The sequence below is a fragment of the Panulirus ornatus genome, chromosome 32, assembly GCF_036320965.1.
Source record: "Panulirus ornatus isolate Po-2019 chromosome 32, ASM3632096v1, whole genome shotgun sequence".
In the NCBI taxonomy this organism is placed as follows: Eukaryota; Metazoa; Arthropoda; class Malacostraca; order Decapoda; family Palinuridae; genus Panulirus; species Panulirus ornatus.
The window spans coordinates 22,243,547-22,261,873 of NC_092255.1; the positions used below are offsets into that span (position 1 = coordinate 22,243,547).

Genomic DNA, 18,327 nt, shown 5'->3' on the forward strand with positions numbered 1-18,327 from the left:
CCCGAATCATCGCCTTTAGAGGTGCTCGCCATTCCATACCCTCAGTCGTTCACAAACCTTAGTTCGGTCTTTATATACACTGGGAAGTATGGTGGGGGAAGCAACAGTCACTCCGAGGAAAGTTGAGAAAGAGCAGTCTCCCGGATTAGCGCAGTAAACCCCTCTTGGAGTGCCATCTTTGGCGTTTAGGGGGTTAGGAATGGGACGAAGGGGTGTTAGAACAGAGGTGATAGTAACGGGTACCAGCGGGGCGTAAAATGTTATCGCGACAGCGAGGGAGAGTTAGTTAGAAGTGGGAGGGGGAAAAAAAAATATAAGGATCAGGTTGTGGAGTTGGAATGGAAGTATCAGCGTTCTAGAGATTTAGAAGGGATGGTATCCACTTATTTTCAGTAGGATTTGGAAGGCATGGCATCAATGATATCTGCTTATTTTCAGTAGGATTTGGAAGGCATGGTATCCGTAGGGTTTAGAATTTTTGTTAAGGATTTAGAGTGGTGTTATGAACGTCTTACTTTAGGATTAGGAAGGGATTATTTCATCTTCCTGTCTGTGTACAATGTTGGGTTATCTGTTGGTGTAGATGGTAATGTTCAGTTCGTCGCTTGCACTCACCCCTCGCGTCTGTCTTTCAGTGTATTTGTTCTTGTGTCCCGACGGTTTACGTAATTCACTCCATATTTGTGCAGACCATTTTGGCGTCGTAGATCAGCAGAAGCAGCTGCAGCAGTTGTACCAACAGCCGTGGTGTCCGCTGATGTGGTAGATGAAACGACGTTAGCACATCTGTTTCAGCAGCGCGTCCAATAGCGGTTGCAGCTGTTGGTGTTGAAGGTGCAGCATACCGCTGGGAGGCAGCTGGTGTTGTCAGTGTCGGAGCCACAGGAAGAGGAGGAGTTACCTTGTGGCTGCTGGTGGGGAAATCAGCGGGCCAGCCTCGGGGACAGCCCGGACGCATCTCTTATTAAGTAAACTATGTACAGCCATTCCCGCCAGCTCACACGCCCCGACCACACACACACACACACACACACACACACACACACACACACACACACACATATTCCCGCTCGACATGGGCCTACCCCGCCACACCGTGTTGTCCTCCCTAATATTATTGGCGGTGGTAGTGAGTGTGCGGGATACGCTAGCGCGACACCCAGCCAGCCTGAGTGACGACTGACCGGGCTGGCGTATACGCATAATGCTCCGCGTAAAGGTTATAGGGGAAGAGGAGGAGGGTGAGACGTTGCTGGCTCTGGTGTGTTTGTGGGTTATAATGGGTTAGGGTTACGAGAGACGGCCATGATCATTGGACAGTTGTTCGTTATCTGGCGGGGGAAAGATGTGGAGCTTGGGAAGGTTACACACACACACACACACGCACACACACACACACACACACACACACACACACACACACACACACAGAGCCCGCAGGGGGATGAAAGGGCGGCCAGACAAGCGAAGGAAAAGGCGATATTGCTATTCCTTTTCCAGCTGAAGACCATGCAGGAAGAACGTGTCTTGAACTATTCAGGTGTCCGATGAGCGAATTCTTGAAGGTGGGGAAAAGTAACAGGAGGAGGGAAAGACAAGACACGGAAAAAGAAGTCCACAGCTTCGTCGTACAAAGAAAGAAGTTGGTACCACCACGGTCAGTCTTCTAATGGAAAAGCGAATGCGCTTCACGCCGGAGCAGGGTAAGGTGGGATACTTTGGAGCGATAACGACTTCGACGACGCTTTACTTTTTTCTGTCCACTGACGATGATGCAGCTTCATTGGAGGATACTTCTCGCTCATGGTGTTGCCAGCTGCCGGTGAAGGCCATTAGCACACACACACACACACACACACACACATTGTGAGTGTTTGAGAGAGAGAGAGAGAGAGAGAGAGAGAGAGAGAGAGAGAGAGAGAGAATTTTATCTCCCTCCGTTTCTGTGTTGATGGCTAATGGTGAGTCATTCGGAGGCAACAATAGTAGCGGTGGGTACAAGCTGGAGGCAGTGTCAATCAGGGGGAGGAGGAAGGAGTGTCGTGTTGTCTGTGGCAGGACAGGAGGAGGAGGAGGGGAAGGAGGGAGAGCAGGCTCCGAGTGGAGGACCCGGGGAGGTAGGCAGACGAGATAGGGAATGGAAGATAGTAAATGATGTCGAGGGGAAAAATAGGAGAACATGAGGAAAGAGGACGTGGGTCACAGGGCTGCTGGAGACGCGGGTGCCTCAGGTTTAGATTACCGTGTGCTCTGGTCTGTTATAATTCCACTCAGCAAAGGCGTTGGTCACTCCCCAGAACTCTGTACTAAGATATAGATTGAGGAGAGCTAACGCTAGTTCTCCCTATAAACATAGAGTATGATAGAGCCTAGATGAACGTGATGGATCTTGAAATTGGCAACGTGAAGTGCGAACCCCCCCCCCCCCCAAAAAAGAAAAAAAAAAAAAAAAGATTTGTGCCACCGTCGTTTTGGTAAATACAAGAGGACGGGAGACCTGCTCAGATGGCAAGGAAAGACACCAGCATTCTGTACAGTCTCTGGAATGGGAATAGATGAGCGAGGTGTCGAGGTATTTGTCTTAGCATTATCGATGGCTGTCAGTACTGATGTGTGTGATAGGAAGGCACAGTAAACACACTAAAGTACCAGAGTGCAGAGCAACGCAGTTGTAATGATGATGGTGCGGTGATTAAGATGCCGAGCATTGCTTGCCGAGTTGCTGATTCGGGAACCTGACTGGTTGTGATGGTTCGTTAAGTCCCTGTGTGTGTGTGTGTGTGGTTCATGAACTGGTTGTTAGAGACTGATGGGAGGCAGCAAGTGATCGGCCCAAGCGGTGTTGGCCTGTGATGCGGCCGGCCGAGTGGTGTGGCCATTATTTAAGATGGTGGTGGGTTATTCACGTTGATTGACCCGCCTCGATACAACAGTGGCCACATCAATTTATCACAATCTCTCGTCTTTTTTTTTGTCTTTTTTTTTTTATTTTTCTTGATAAATTCAGAGCGTGGATGCTGCGGTTGGTGTATTTGGGCTTTAACGACATGCCCTGGGAGCTCTTGCCTGCGTTGTTGACGTGTCCTGGGAGGCCTTGCCTGTGTTGTTGACGTGTCTTGGGAGCTCTTTCCTGTATTGTTGACGTGTGGAAGGACTTGCCTACGTTGTTGACGTGTCCTGGGAGCCATACCTTCGTTGTTGACGTGTCCTGGGAACTCTTGCCTGCCTTGTTGACGTGTCCTGGGAACTCTTGCCTGCCTTGTTGACGTGTCCTGGGAGGCCTTGCCTGCCTTATTGACGTGTCCTGGGAGGCCTTGCCTGCCTTGTTGACGTGTCCTGGGAGGCCTTGCCTGCCTTGTTGACGTGTCCTGGGAGGCCTTGCCTGCCTTGTTGACGTGTCCTGGGAGCCATACCTTCGTTGTTGACGTGTCCTAGTGGTCCAGTAGTTGCCTATTATTTTATGGAACCTTTTAGCTGGTGACCAGCGAATCGTGGAATCCCATGAGCTGGCCATCGTTTTGGCCAGGGAGATATTAATCAGGTTACTGCCATCCCCTGGTAAGAAACCTTGCCTCCTCCTCCTCCTCGCTTTGTCTTGGGAACTTTTGCGTTCTAACCCATGTATAGTACCCCTTCAGTAGCTATCTTGGTTGCCACCCACCTCCCCTCACAAACCGTTGTCTCCAAGGATCCCTCACATAGATAGATAGATAGATAGATAGATAGATAGATTGAGACTTGGTATATATACAAGGTTAAGAGACGAGTTATCTCGAGTGTAAAACTGTCTTTCTCTTAGCACACAAATAGTAACCACACACACACACACACACACACACACACACACACACACACACACACACACACACACACACACAACAGGCTGGCGTTGGGCTTTGACGTACCAAACACCAATTTAGGGCTGCCATGGCAGTGCTGGCCTGGCCTGGGAACGAGTCATTAGGGGTTATCAGCGCGTCACCAGCTCAGCCTCGCACCGCAAGTCCCTGTCCAGCGCGAACACTATTTTCTTTTATGCAGTGGGTGTGTGTGTGTGTGTGGGGGGGGGGGGGGGGGAGAGAGAGAGAGTTGCAGCGCCCCCTCATCCTGTTAGGCGCAAAGAGTTACGAGTGCCAGAGTGGAACCTGACAGCCGCTAGGGACACGTGGGAGAGTAATAGCTGCGGGGATCGCGACCCCATCTACTTTGCTTCCATCCGACCCGGTGCTTAGGGTAGATAAAGGCAGTGTCTGGTTGATGCATGGGCCCAGTAAAGTAGATTGAGGCGTCAGGTTCCATCCGTGGTGACATGAGAGGAGCGGAGTCGACGTGGGTAGAGAGAGAGAGAGAGAGAGAGAGAGGAGAGGGGCGAGCCACTCATATACGTGGAACGCACCTCAACCTTTATACTCCTGGTGTTGAAGGTGGCCTCCGCTGGCTGGCTGGGCGCCCTCGCTGAAATGCTCGCATTATGATGTTCCCTCTACACGCAGAAACACACACACACTCACTCTCTCTCTCTCTCTCTCTCTCTCTCTCTCTCTCTCTCTCTCTCTCTCTCTCTCTCTCTCTCTCTCTCTCTCTCTCTCTCTCATATATATATATGTATTGACCAGTACGATTGAAATAATTGAGCCAGCGTTTTACTAATACCTTTTTTTTCTGTCTTTTTGCAGGACGATGACGACTCTACGTCCATCCTATCGGTAAGTTAACCCTCCATTTAAAACTGTTATGCATGATATGTTTTTTGTTGGCTTGGCTCCCTACTCTACCGTCAGAGCGCCTCCCATACCTTTATATAGCACCTTTCATACCATCGTAATACATGATGTTGAAAGTGAGGCTTTAAGGACATGAGCATGACACATTATGCTTTTAGATGTTTAGAATGTATAGTATAGTCAGCACGTTCTGAACACAGGGTTTTGGGAGTCTTGTGTTATGGCATCTCAGGTTAATTGTTTAGTATGATAGACTGAATGGTGAAATATCCCACGGTTGAGTAAGGTCGGTGCAGAAACGACTGACGTTGATAGATATGGGTTTTCCCTATCAGTTCGTGGAAGTGGAGGTCCTCACCAGTCAAGCGACTGGTATATAAGGGTTATTAAATCTCAGGTGCTGTAATAGACTATACCAGTCAAGGGTTGGTAGGTTAGGGCTTTGCCAGATAGATGTTAGCAAAGGCCTCGCTGGGCAGATTTTGGTTAGTAAAGCCCTTGCTAGTCCAGATAAGCCTTTCCGTTAATGTAAATGAATTATCGCCTCTAAATATGTTGAATAACGCTGAGTTCTGACAAGGATGTTCTTAGGATCACTCGGAGAGTATATGATACCTATTGGTAACGAGTAATGCTTCGTTAATGGTGCATGTGTGAAGAGAAAGTGTGGTGGCCTACCTCCATTGGCATTTGGCTTGCGAAAGCCTGAGCGCTACCCAGGCCACATCCACAAAACTCCTTGATTTATAACGTTTACGTAAATATGTCTTGAAGTTTATATTGTTTTGTTTGCGAGAGATATGACTGATTATTGTATGAATGCACGATATTTATTTTGCTTTACCTCGTCCCAGACATGTGTTTCGACTTTGCAGGTGTTTTACTAACATTTGAGGCTTTGTATACATCTGAGACACTTGTGATTCATCTTGTTTCCCGGAGGGAACTGTACGTGTTGTTTTGCGTTTGTGTATCTAACTTGGGCTGTTTATTCTGTGGCTTGAGGTTTATTTTTTTCCCACTCACATTTGTTTACAGGCGTCTTGGTGTGTCACTCACCTCCCTTGCTAACACATGTATTCCCCCTGTCCGTCTGATACATGATCTCTCGCATGTTTCCTCCTCAGTGCCCATGTACCTGTAGTGTTGCTTGTGTTTGTCGCCTTTCTCAACACCCACGCTAGGGTAAGTGACCGACTCGCGTGTGAATGAATAGATTGCTGGTGTAGGTCTCCGTGTGTTTACGTATAGTTTACGTATATTTCTCTTACTTTCATTACCCGAATAGAACTCGAAGGTCAGAAGTACCCAGGAGATTGAAAGCGTTACACACAGATGGTACATATATTGTACACATTTGTGCTATCCAAGGAAATTAGACCGATGGCCCTTGAAGAAATGTGCATGTGCGAGTTCATGAGAGCTGTTGGAGCAGTATTCACTTTGTATCACAGCTCTGTGGCATACGGTGGTCTGCCTTGTGCATGTTTTTGACTGTTACTCTATGCCTAACAACGGATGGGAACCACATATTGTTTTCCCCCTTCATTACGTTTGCTATTCTTAAGGCCATCAAATGTCAGTTTACATTCACCAACCGAAAAGTCTTTTTTAACACCTCCTTCAGTTGTTGAGGACAGTTCTTTGAGACCACATGCACTCTCGCTATATGAAACTAGGATTTATTTATTACATTAGGACGCCATTAAAGCGGTCATATGGGTATTCGCTGTGAGACTCCTCGAAAACCATGAGAAGGCAGAGGTCGCTTGCTAATCGTGCTATTGCAGGATGGTGTTTTAGGATGCTGTTGAGGCTGTTGTGTACTAGCCATATAATCCACTATTTTGTGCTTCGTGTTGACAGCGTGTTCATGTCTCTCCTGCAGTACGGCGCCGACGGGCAGGAGTGGCTGGTGGCGGCCGCCAAGAGCGACTTCAACGAGATCCTTCGCCTCCTCAAGATCCACCCGACCCTCGCCAGATACAAGGTAGGTAGGACTCCTCTCCCTTGATGTATGTCAACAGCTTAACCTCCTCATCTATTCTGTGTGGTGCATCTAGTGGTAATAAGTTCTTGCACATAGGAAAACGAGGAGATTGAGACCTGTTGACATATATGCTGACGACTCAACACTTCACCCTTTTACATCCTTGAATTCAGCCACTCCTTTCACTCGATCTGCATCTCGTCTCGTCACAACTCATATTTGAACAGGATATTCAGTGGGGTTGACGAAATCTAGTTAAGCTAAATGCCCATCTCTCAGTAATAACACAACTTTCCTGTCTCCGACAGTTATGTAATATCACCTCTTAACTGTACGGATGTGCTTGGTGTAACTGTAACATTACACTGTATCTTGGAAGCCCCACATTACAGAACTAGTAAGCATGCCTCTAAGAAACTGGGAGTCCTGTTTAGATGCCCAAATTTCTTTTCTTCCGAACAGTTGCTTCGCTTATACAAAGGACTTGATCCGTCCTTGTATGGAGTACTGCTCTCACATCTGGGGTGGTTCTAGCACCCTCACTTGACAGTGTCGAGTTGAGAACGGTCCGACTTGACAACTCTTCCAGGCTAACTTCAAAAGTTGACCCGCTTGCTCTGCACCGCAACGTTGATCCACTTTCCCTCTTCTATAGGTATTACTTTGGTTTTTGCTCCCGAGAGCTGGCTGCTTGTATGCCCCCCCACCACTAACTAAACTACGCAATACTCGGCAAGCTGCTGCGTCACATATTTACTGTGTTGCCGTTGTATTTATCTAAATGCATTGCCTGCATGTATTCTAATGTATTCAAGCTTCACCAAATGACTTGAGATTTAATAGTTTCATTTTAGTTGTGCTTCACTTATGATTAAATGGCCAGAAAATAACACGTTTCATCAAATGTTTTTGTCATGAAATATAGTTCGTTGACAATATATATATATATATATATATATATATATATATATATATATATATATATATATATATATATATATATATATTGACAGTTAGTAAAGCTCTGTCCGTCATGCCTTATAACTAACATGTACATGTTATTCGTGTATGTGAATAGATAGATTATGTGTGGAGTGGCTGTTTATGTCTTTGTGTGTGTGTCCTTTGACATTTCACTCCTTGATATCAGAAGCTCCCTTATTTTAACGCATAGATTTACGTATTAGCATTAGCTTCTATATGCTTTTGTTTCGTTTTCTGATTGTTACTAGCTGACTCACAGAGTTTGCTGCCTCTGGGCAGAGTTTTGATAGACTAGAAGACGAGAGTCAGGTGGATGAGGCTGCTCCAGCGATGATTCTGCGTAGGGGATTTTAACGCCACCGGAAAAGCCATCCTTCCAATGGAGGAGGGAGGAGGAGGAGGAGGAGGCAGGAAGAAGATTGTGTGTGGTAGTGTACTTTGCTCTGAAGTAGGCTGGCGAGCGAGTCTCTCAAACCTGCCTGTCGGAGGCTGTCTTTTTTAACATCAGGAGCAGGAATACTGGGGCGAGCAAGCCAAGTCAGCTTGTGTCACGCTCTATATGTGGATGTCTTCCTGTCGTGTATATATATATATATATATATATATATATATATATATATATATATATATATATATATATATATATATATATATATAAACGTACACTCATGCTTGTACGTAATCGCCCAGGCCCTACAAGTCTTGAGGAGTTAGAAATGTCGAGATTAGGTTTATTATTTATTATTATTCATTTAAGTGGAAATAAAAAAAAGAAAGGTCGCGTCATCGTGTAGTTGCCCTGAAATCAGAGATTCCCCGTGAATGTGAGTGTGTCAGGCGTCGGACCGTCATGGCCGAGTGTCAAGATAAGTAGGTGAGTCTCTCTGGTATTTGTCTGATGTTGGTGGAGATTAAGAGGAGTGTTTGTTGATTACCCCAGCGAGCAGAGCGACTCTTATGTGACAAGGGAGTGTGTCGGGGCCGCGTCGGAGCCAGTGTTTACGAACGCCTAACACATGACGCCTGATCAATTTATCGGAGACTGGAAACACCGGTAACGGATAGTGTTATCTTGGTTGGTGTAGAAAAAGGAATTGGGAGGTTTGCATTACTATGGCTGCCTGAACGACCGTGGACGAGAGGTGGTGAGGTCTACACAGAGAGAAAGCTGTGAAGAATATATGTATATTGATTAGACAAATTGCAACCATGTCCAGTCAGGAAAGAGCCATTTAACAACGTCCAGTCAAGGAGAGCCATTTAACCACGTCCAGTCAGGGAAAGCCATTTATTTTGTGATGGCCTTTGATAGCTGATTGTGAGTTAGTGCTGTGGAAAATTGGTTGTATAGGAATAAGAAGCTCAGTTGGGACACGCTGTTGCTGCTCCACTTGTCCATGTCCACAGCGGCCATGCCTTTCTTGAAGGACACGCATAAGGCGTATCCTAAGAAGGATGTGGCCGCTATGGACATGGGTAAGTGAAGCTACGTCATGTCCCAGCAAAGCGCCCTTATTCCTACAGAACATAATTTCCACAGAAAAGCATCCAGTAGAGAGGGTAACGTACCACTTCATCCACCAGTTCATCCAGTAGAGAGGGTAAACTCCCACTTCATCCACCAGGTCATCCAGTAGAGAGATTAAACTCCCTATTCCTCCATTATACCGTAGTCTCTCCACCCACACCACTAATCCCCCTCTCACAGATAGGCATCGAGAGGGATTAGCCAGGGAGAGGATTATTGTGTGTGTGTGTGTGTGTGTGTGTGTGTGTGTGTGTGTGTGTGTGTGTGTGTGTGTGTATTTTTCATGTTTATCCCACATTTTACGAGCGTGGTTATCTGTGTATAATTCTACGGGTAGCTACGAACGGTGGCCTATAGCTTCCTGGAATCACGTATTGACGTATTGCAAGAGGAACAGGTCACATGTCAGGTCAGGTTAGCATGCTGTAAGAAAAAATAGGTCGTGTCAGGTAAGGTTTCCTTGTGTTGTAAGGCAAATGGGTCGTGTTGGGTCGTCTGTTATTTTTTATGACTAACATCTGGCTGCCAGCGAAACTTGATCACCTTAGCGCTATATATATATATATATATATATATATATATATATATATATATATATATATATATATATATATTGTTATTATTATTATTATTATTATTATTATTAGTATTATTATTATTATTATTTTTATTGTTCTTATTCTTATTGGATGCAAAACGTTTTGTTTAATAATAGAACGATCATGTGGGAGGAAAACGCAGGAGGCTGTGGGATGTTGCGTATGCTGTGTGTGTGTGTGTGTGTGTGTGTGTGTGTGTGTGTGTGTGTGTTCGCTTTATCGAAACTGCCAAACACAGGCTCAAGAAACAGGGTTGAGCCTCCTACCCTTTACCGTAGCTATCTTCCCCTACCCGACACCCGGCTTCTGCCCCCTCAGCCCGCCCTGTCGAAAGCCACAAACGCAAGAAACACCACTCGCGGGGACCATAAATTACCCCTTATCCGGCGCAAATAACACGCGTGTATAGAAGATGGGAGGGAGGTGGAGGAGGACGGGAGGAGGCCGGTGCTATACGGGGTGACAAATCCAGGCCAAATCTCCCCCCACCCCCCCGGCCGCCGTTTTCTACCCATCCGTAGCCAGGGGTTGAGATCGGCCCCCCCGATACACACCTGTCACGTTATCGGGTGATTACTGGCATTTTTGTTTGGCTTCTACCCTCCTCACCCCTATCCCTCCCTCTCTCTCCCGCACCCTGCGATCGGCCGGGGTGATTGGGGTGGAACGTCTTGTGTTCTGTGAGTTTTACGGAGTCAGTCCGCGCCCCGCTGATAACACGCTCTCTCTCTCTCTCTCTCTCTCTCTCTCTCTCTCTCTCTCTCTCTCTCTCTCTCTCTCTCTCTCTCTCTCTCTCTCTCTCTCTCACACACACACACACACACACACACACACATGTGCGTAACGGCGGCCAGAGATGAGCGTTCGAGGGGTTTCAGAAGTAGGAGGGCATATGTGGCTCCTTGGTCTGAAGCGAGAGCCACCGCCGCTTGTGCTTGAGGTGAGATTGGAGGGGGGTTGGTCATCGGAACGATGCCGAGGATGCGAATTAGGGTAATTGGGACGAAGATGATGGTGGCTGAGGTAATGATGCTGCAAAGGCATCCATCCGGAGGCTAGGGTCGCCCCATATGATGATTAGGGGGGTCACCGAAATTATGGTTAGGGGTCATTCCCATGGTAATTAGGGTGGATAGGTTAGTGTTGACGACTCTCGTCTGTTCTGACTACGCGTAACAGTTGGTTAGCTCGAATGCTGTGTAGGTTCTTGTCGGAGATGATTGACCAGGGACGGTAATTAAGGGGGGGGGGGGGGCCAATGATGATGATTTGCGACAGGGTAATTGGGATGGCTGTGATGATAATTTGCGTTAACTGGAATGATACTTAGGGTTGCTGGGATGGTAGTTATAAGGTAGCTGTTGTGGTGATTAGTATCGGTGGAGTAATGAGCAGGATAATTAGGATAGGTGGAGTGATGATCAGGATAGGTAGCAGGATAATTAGGATTGTTGGGAGGATGATTATGGGAGTCTGGGATGGTAATGAGGGAAGATAGGATGATCATCCGTGGTGTTGGGATGATGATTGGATTAAAGATTGCGTCGGTAATGTAAGGTGGGCAAAAACGACTCTTACTTCCAATCTGCTTCAGTGTTTCTCTGGATCACATTCTACTAGATCCAGATCAGTGTTCGTAGTTGTAACTTTCTTAGTCAGGCGTATCAGGTACGGACTGCATAACGTACCCAGATGTCCGAAAGTTCAGCAGACATTGATGGTCCACTTGACTAAGGGTTCTCGGCAGACGTTGATGATGGTGGAGTAAAGGTTCTTATTAGACATTGATGGTGGAGTAAGGTCGTCAGCAGACATTGGTGGTGGAGTAAGGGCGTCAGCAGACATTGATGGTGGAGTACGGTCGTCAGCAGACATTGATGATGGAGTACGTTCGTCAGCAGACATGATGGTGGAGCACGGTCGTCAGCAGACATTGATGGTGGAGTACGTTCGTCAGCAGACATTGATGATGGTATAGTGTGTTTGTTGGCACACTTGTTGGATTACGATAACAACTTTGTTGTTACCAGTGCGTGTGTGAAATAGGGAATGTGTGTGTGTGTGTGTGTGTGTGTGTGTCTAATTACATATTTGTGTTGTATAGGGAGGAAGTTTTACACGCGCGCGCGTGGGTGTGTGTGTGGTGAGGGAGGTTTACACTCGCGTGTGTGTGTGTGTGTGAGTGTGTGTCAAGCGGTGCCCGAGCAAAGTGCCTACTTCTCCAGGTATGAAGTGGATTGGTAGAGAGATTAGCTTGACAACCTTGTGGTCGGTTGGGTCAGACGTGTTAAGTGTGGTGAGGGCCGGCTGGCACTGCCCGGTCCACGTATCAACCTCCAGCCAATATGCTAATGAGCTCCCTCGTATTTGTTTATGATCAGTGAGGGAAAAAGGTTCACTGATGATACCGTTGTGTCCACTGCTGCTCCTGCTTCCACTGCTGTATTTGCTGCTCCTGCTTCCACTGCTGTATTTGCTGCTCCTGCTTCCACTGCTGTATTTGCTGCTCCTGCTTCCACTGCTGTATGTGCTGCTCTTGCTTCCACTGCTGTATTTGCTGCTCCTGCTTCCACTGCTGTATTTGCTGCTCCTGCTTCCACTGCTGTATTTGCTGCTCCTGCTTCCACTGCTATATTTGCTGCTCCTGCTTCCACTGCTATATTTGCTGCTCCTGCTTCCACTGCTGAATTTACTGCTGTATTTGCTGCCTCCACTGCTGCGTCTGCAGCTTTATATGCTGGTGATCCTGCTGCTCCCGTTGCTGTATTTGCAGCTGCTGCTGCTGTGTTCAGTACTGTATTGGTTTCTACTACTACTTCTGCGTCCTCTTCCTGTATTTGCTGTAACCACCACTACTGCATCCACTGCTGTCTTACCTTATAACTCCAGCTTTTGCCACTGTTGCGTCGGCAGTTGTATTAACTGCAGCTTCTTCAGTGGGCTGTTAGCGGCTCCACCCCCTAGTGCAGTGTGACCCAAGTAGAGTCTTGTGTCGTATTTTGACCACTGGATGACCTGGGTCATGCGGGGTCAGTTGGGGACTTGCCCCTTTGCCATTCGGTGCTTAACGTGGTAGTGAGAAATGACCTCGACTAATGACTTTATAGGTCGAAATTCATTTGATAACCGCTAATTACTGGTCGTTAGTGGCCGGAGTGATTAATTTACATACGAGTAAACATGCAAGAGAATGAATGTATTCTTGTTAAGTTGCAATGATGCTAATTAGGTGGTTTTTTTATCATTTGGGGTTATCAGTAAATTTTCATCCAAAAAAAAAAAACTAGAAAGTATGGTTTACCAAGAAAACTTAGAAAGTATCGTTTTCTTTGCAATTATGAGATATTGCATCTCATGTTTAAAACTTGAGATATTTTTTTACTTTTTCATGGGTAAGACTCAAGTATTGTGTGCATGTGCAGGGAAACTTTCAGTATATTGTTTGATCATATAGAAAACCTGCAACTCTTGAAATTAAGATATAAGCAAAACTGTTATATGATCGTTGGGCCTAAATGTTATAGTCAGCGTGTTTTTCAACGTGTGGATTTGCTTGAAGCCATCTGTAGGGGTTTATCAAGCTCTTCGGGGGGTCACGGAGCCAACAGTAGAGCGGTAGGGGACTCGTAGGTGTCTCGAAGCCATTAACAAGGAGGGTGCAAAGCCACAGGGGGTTCCGAAACCATTAAGCAGTAGGGTTAGGAAGCCGCTAGGAGTCAGTCTATAACCCTCATTTGTCTTATAAACTTGAGCGCGTTCAGAATTTATTTTAGAATTTTCCTCAGGCATCGGTAGGAATGCCTCAGTACTGGTGTAAACAAGGCCGCGTGCCTTATATTTAAATTTCCCCGGGTGAGTATTTAAATGCCTCGTGCTTGTCGGCGTTTATATTTCTGGGGCTCCTGTGTAGAATGCCGCGACGCGCTGGGCTTTAAAATGACTCCGGCTCGTAGTGTTTACACGTCTCGGTCGCTGGAGTTTTGATATCTCTTGGGCGAACAAGTTACTTGGCAAACGTTTTTACTGTCTCGGATTTTACTGTGATACGATTTGAACGGGAAAGTTTGTTTTGTATATATTTGAAATATACTGAGCGTTCTGGAGCTTATTCCTTGTTCTTCCCTGAAGATGTAATACACGAAAGTTCACTCAGGACTTAGCGTTTCATTTTTCCTCGCGGTTATCAGCTAATATTAGATCAAGTATATCTCTGTGACTGTATTACATCAATATGTATGCTTGTGTGTCCTTGTTTAGGTGTGTGTGTGTGTGTGTGTGTGTGTGTGTGTGTGTGTGTGTGTGATTGATATTAGCAATTACTGGTGGTGTGTTACGTGGAGGGTTTTTTACTCGTGTTGCCCAGTCTCTTAACCTTGTATATATGTACCATGTCTTTACTTATATATATATATATATATATATATATATATATATATATATATATATATATATATATATATATATATTAATATATACACTAGCTTTAGCCAGGTGTGTGAAAATGTACGTTAATTTTTTTCAGTGTTTGTTTACTGCTGTATGTAAATCGTTCCCTCCGCCTTGCGTGCAAGAATCCCCCCCTCCACCCCATCATCTCCACACACGGTCTTACACCCCCGCCCCCTCCCCCCCCCTTCTCCAGTAGACTCGCACCTGCCGCGGGACGGGCCAGGTATGTCAATTAAACCCGTCTTGGTTGATGGTCCCCCGATTACCAGCCTCCATTCATTTCCCAGCCCGGGTATGACTGACATATCAGGCCCGACGCCGCTCTAAATAGATTAATGAAAGAGAATAATCGGCTGTAAATGGTTCTTGGGTCCCCACGATAGGCTGGTGGGAGGTGCCAGGGAACAGGGTAGAGGGCGCCTCGCACCGGCAGTAGGTGTTGCTGATGGTGGTGTTAGCGAAGTGGTGGTGCAGGTGTCTGGTAGTTAGTGTGGTGGTGCAGGTATCTGGTTGTGGTGTGGTGGTGCAGGTGTCTGGTTGTGGTGTGGTGGTGCAGGTGTCTGGTTGTTAGTGTGGTGGTGGTGCAGGTGTCTGGCTGTGGTGTGGTAGTGCAGGTGTCTGGTTGTGGTGTGGTGGTGGTGCAAGTGTCTGGTTGTGGTGGTGATGCAAGTGTCTGGTTGTGGTAGCGATGCAAGTGCATGGTTGCTAGTGTGGTGGTGATGGTGATGGTGATGGTAGTCTGGTGTTGATGCACGTGTCTGAAGTGGCAGGTGGTGCGGGTGTCAGGTGGTAATGTGGTGGTGGTGATTGTGGTGGTGGGTGGTGGTGGTGCAGGTGTTTGGTGGTAGTCTGGTGGTGTTGAGGGTCGGGTGGTAGTGTGGCGGTACAGGTGTTTGTTGTGGTCATGGTGCAGGTGTAGGTTTCAGGTGATAGTGTGGTGGTAGTGCAGGTGTGTGTGGCAGTGGTGATGGTGGTGACACCGAAGTACTCCTTTCCGTCCTTGCTTCGGGGTCCCGGTATCAACGCTGCAGAAGTGTCGAACGGGTTTTGTTGCTTACAATCGCGAAGTATCCACATGTGTCACGTACATGTGAGCTGGCCTATCATTGGCTGCCAGGAGGCCAGAAGGTTCAGCATTCGCTCGCCAGATGTCGAACTTGCACTTGGGGGGGCGGTGGTTGTCGCCTCCTACGTCTTTTACTCCATTTTCTGTCATGGGAGGTTGCTGTTGGTGTTGAACTTATATAAAGAGAGAGAGAGAGAGAGAGAGCTGTCAAATATTCCATTTTCTGTCGTCGGGGTCTATTGTGTTATGTAGCTTTAACCTAGACTTCTGTCTTTTATCCCATTTTCTATCATGAGGTTCATCGGTGCTCCATTTTCTGTCGTCGTTGGTACGTTTAGCGTAGACTTTAGACTTTTATTCCAATTTCTGTTACCAGGGTCGTTGGTGCTCAGGAATTAGGAGAGACTGGCGGCCTCCCTTATAATCACTCAACACCAAATTGGGTCGTTAATTACTTTCCCTCATTTGACATTTATATTTCAAGTATGGCGCCCATTTGCAGAAGACCATCCAGATAATTAGCTGTTCTCTTTTATAATCATGAATGTTTTTATTTTTATTTCGTTCGTTTCTGCAGAAGTCACCGGGAATTGGCTATTGTTTGTTTTTTCTTCACCTGGCTCATGACATGGGCATACATGAGCAGCAGAGAGGAGGCCTGCATGACTGAATTCGGTCTGTCTGTTGGTGAAGGTGGCGTGAAATCACATGGCGCAAATAATTTTTTTTTCTTATTGTTTGGTCCTGTCTTCGCTGATTTTTCCTTTTGCGTATTTATACGTTTACTCATGGCAGGCGTAAGGTGTGAGATGCTTAGGGCTGTTGTGCGTCAGAAAATACACGCACACACACACACACACACACACTAGAAATGGGATCCCTCAGAAATTTAAAACTCCCTCACCGTACAGAACTTACAGGTAATTACACGAACGCTCTCTGCCTTCCTCTCTCTTGTGACGTGGGTTGTCCCCTCATATCATTGATAACTGTGACCCCCTGTCATTTCTTGTCTTACTGGATTCCGTGACCTCTTGTCTTTCCATGACCTCTCGTCTTTCCGTGACCTCTCGTCTTTCCATGACCTGTGTTGTCTTTCCGTGACACTGTGTCGTCTTCTTGTCTCAGTCCTGTATATCATGACCTACACATCTTGTTCCGTTAGCTAGCGTGACCTAGTCTTGTGTTTATGACCACTTAGTGATACGCTTATCTAAGTGTCCTGTAGTCTGTAGATTGGCTAATTTGTTTATTGCGAAGGGGAGCTCGTTCGCGTCATGTGCTCAAGTCGTTTCCTTTGTGTTGCGTTGATTTTCTTTATTTTTTTCTTTTAGGATAAGTAAGCGAATGATTTTATGACTTCAGATGGGGAGCATCACCAGCGCCTTACGGGCGAGTTTACGTGTTGTTGTAGCATAGTTCATTGTCTTGCTCCTCCGGCGTATAGTACGGTCTTGCCCTCGCTAGCTCACGTTATGGTAGTAACAAGGAATAATGTACCAGGTCTCGGTAAGAACTTATGTCGGGATGTCCTAAGAAGGTCAGAAAGTTTAAGTAATTCCCAAGATATGTGCGTGATCTTGGATGGCGGGTGTCGTGGGGAACTGCCACCATCAGGGGAGGAGCCGACCAAAACGTCAGTCCCAGGGATTGAGCTGCCGTACTCGCCTTATTCGTATAGCAAACCACAGCCGTGGGTTAGGCATCAGTGATACCACCCGACGCCCTGCGGTATCTGCTCAGGCGCCGAGAACCAATTACTCCATTCGCCCATGGACGGCAGTTCAGGCTGAAGTTGTGTTGTTTTACTCTTTAGAATAACAACAATTGCAAAAATACAAGGCTTGGACGAGACCGTATGGGGTGGGAGGGAGGCAGGACCGTCAACAGGTCGAGCCCGAGACCACAACTGCACCGTCCGGCGCTTCAAAGGTGCCGGCCGGGGGGAGGTCCGCCGACTGATTCTCCTCCAGATACCGGCCCACGTCTCCTTATCCTGCCCCGGTCCCAGGGGCACCTCAGCCCCCGACCTCCTCCCCTCCACCTCCTACACTCAGAGCTGGCAGGGAGTGACGGGTGTTGGGATGGCTGGGGGTGTTAGGTACAGAAACGTACCATGTCCTGGTATTTTGGTTCTCATGTGGTGTGAGAGGAGGATGAGGTGTGTGTGTGTGTGTGGCAAGGATGTGGGGGGACGTGTCTATCCTGAGATGTGGACCACTGTCAGGCGGAGTGCGGCCCTGTCTCTTGAGTCTCCGCTTGGAATGACACTCAAAGGCCTGCACAGAACTACATATGGGGATTGCCAGAGAAACCCCATGGTAACTTTAATGCCTCGAGCACGACAGTACAATGGTGTTTTGGTCTCTGTCTTGGACGAGGTCAGTGGCTTGACCATCATACCTAAGGATCGTGCCCTCATACTCGTATCATCAGCTGTAGGGTCTTACCATTGTGCTCAAGGGTCGTACTTGTCGTGCTCCAAGAACAAGTCCCGTCGTGTTGAAGGGTTACCAGTGGTATGCAAATTATAAAGGGAAACGGAAATGACTGCTTAAGAGCTCATAAGCATAAAATGCAAATAATTTTCCCAAGATGTGTAACAGTTCGGGATCACAGATGTCATTGACGACCTACAAGCCCCACTGTCCACCTCCCATAATGCCACAGCGGCAGGAAGGTAAACCGGTTTCATGGTTTTATTGCTCTGTAGATGTTCGTAAATAGACTCATTATCAGTTGGATTATTTTAGAAATACAAATTAAGGATAGAGATGGTGTACAGCTCAATGAACGAAGGTATGTGAAAGACAAGTCGCATGCCAGAACCAGCAAGAGGGGTGATTGATGGTTTACCTGTAGTAAGAATTGATTATTGAAAGTTCAACTAACGTTCAGGTGTTGCAAGTTGAACTCCAGTAGAGGAAATGATTGAAAATTGAATCAACGTAGTGGGAGATGAATGAAAGTTTCCCTGTCGGAAGGAG

At 46.8% G+C, this 18,327-nt stretch overlaps 1 protein-coding gene across 1 annotated transcript in view; it reads left to right on the forward strand.

The window, feature by feature from the left end:
* LOC139759167 (uncharacterized) overlaps positions 1-7,277 on the forward strand; it is a 45,760-nt gene extending 38,483 nt beyond the window's left edge. The window contains 3 exon segments of the mRNA XM_071681212.1: positions 4,677-4,706; positions 6,613-6,714; positions 7,177-7,277. Coding sequence (XP_071537313.1) covers positions 4,677-4,706; positions 6,613-6,714; positions 7,177-7,248 — 204 coding nt within the window. The 3' untranslated portion in view covers positions 7,249-7,277.
* The last annotated feature ends 11,050 nt before the right edge of the window (positions 7,278-18,327 follow it).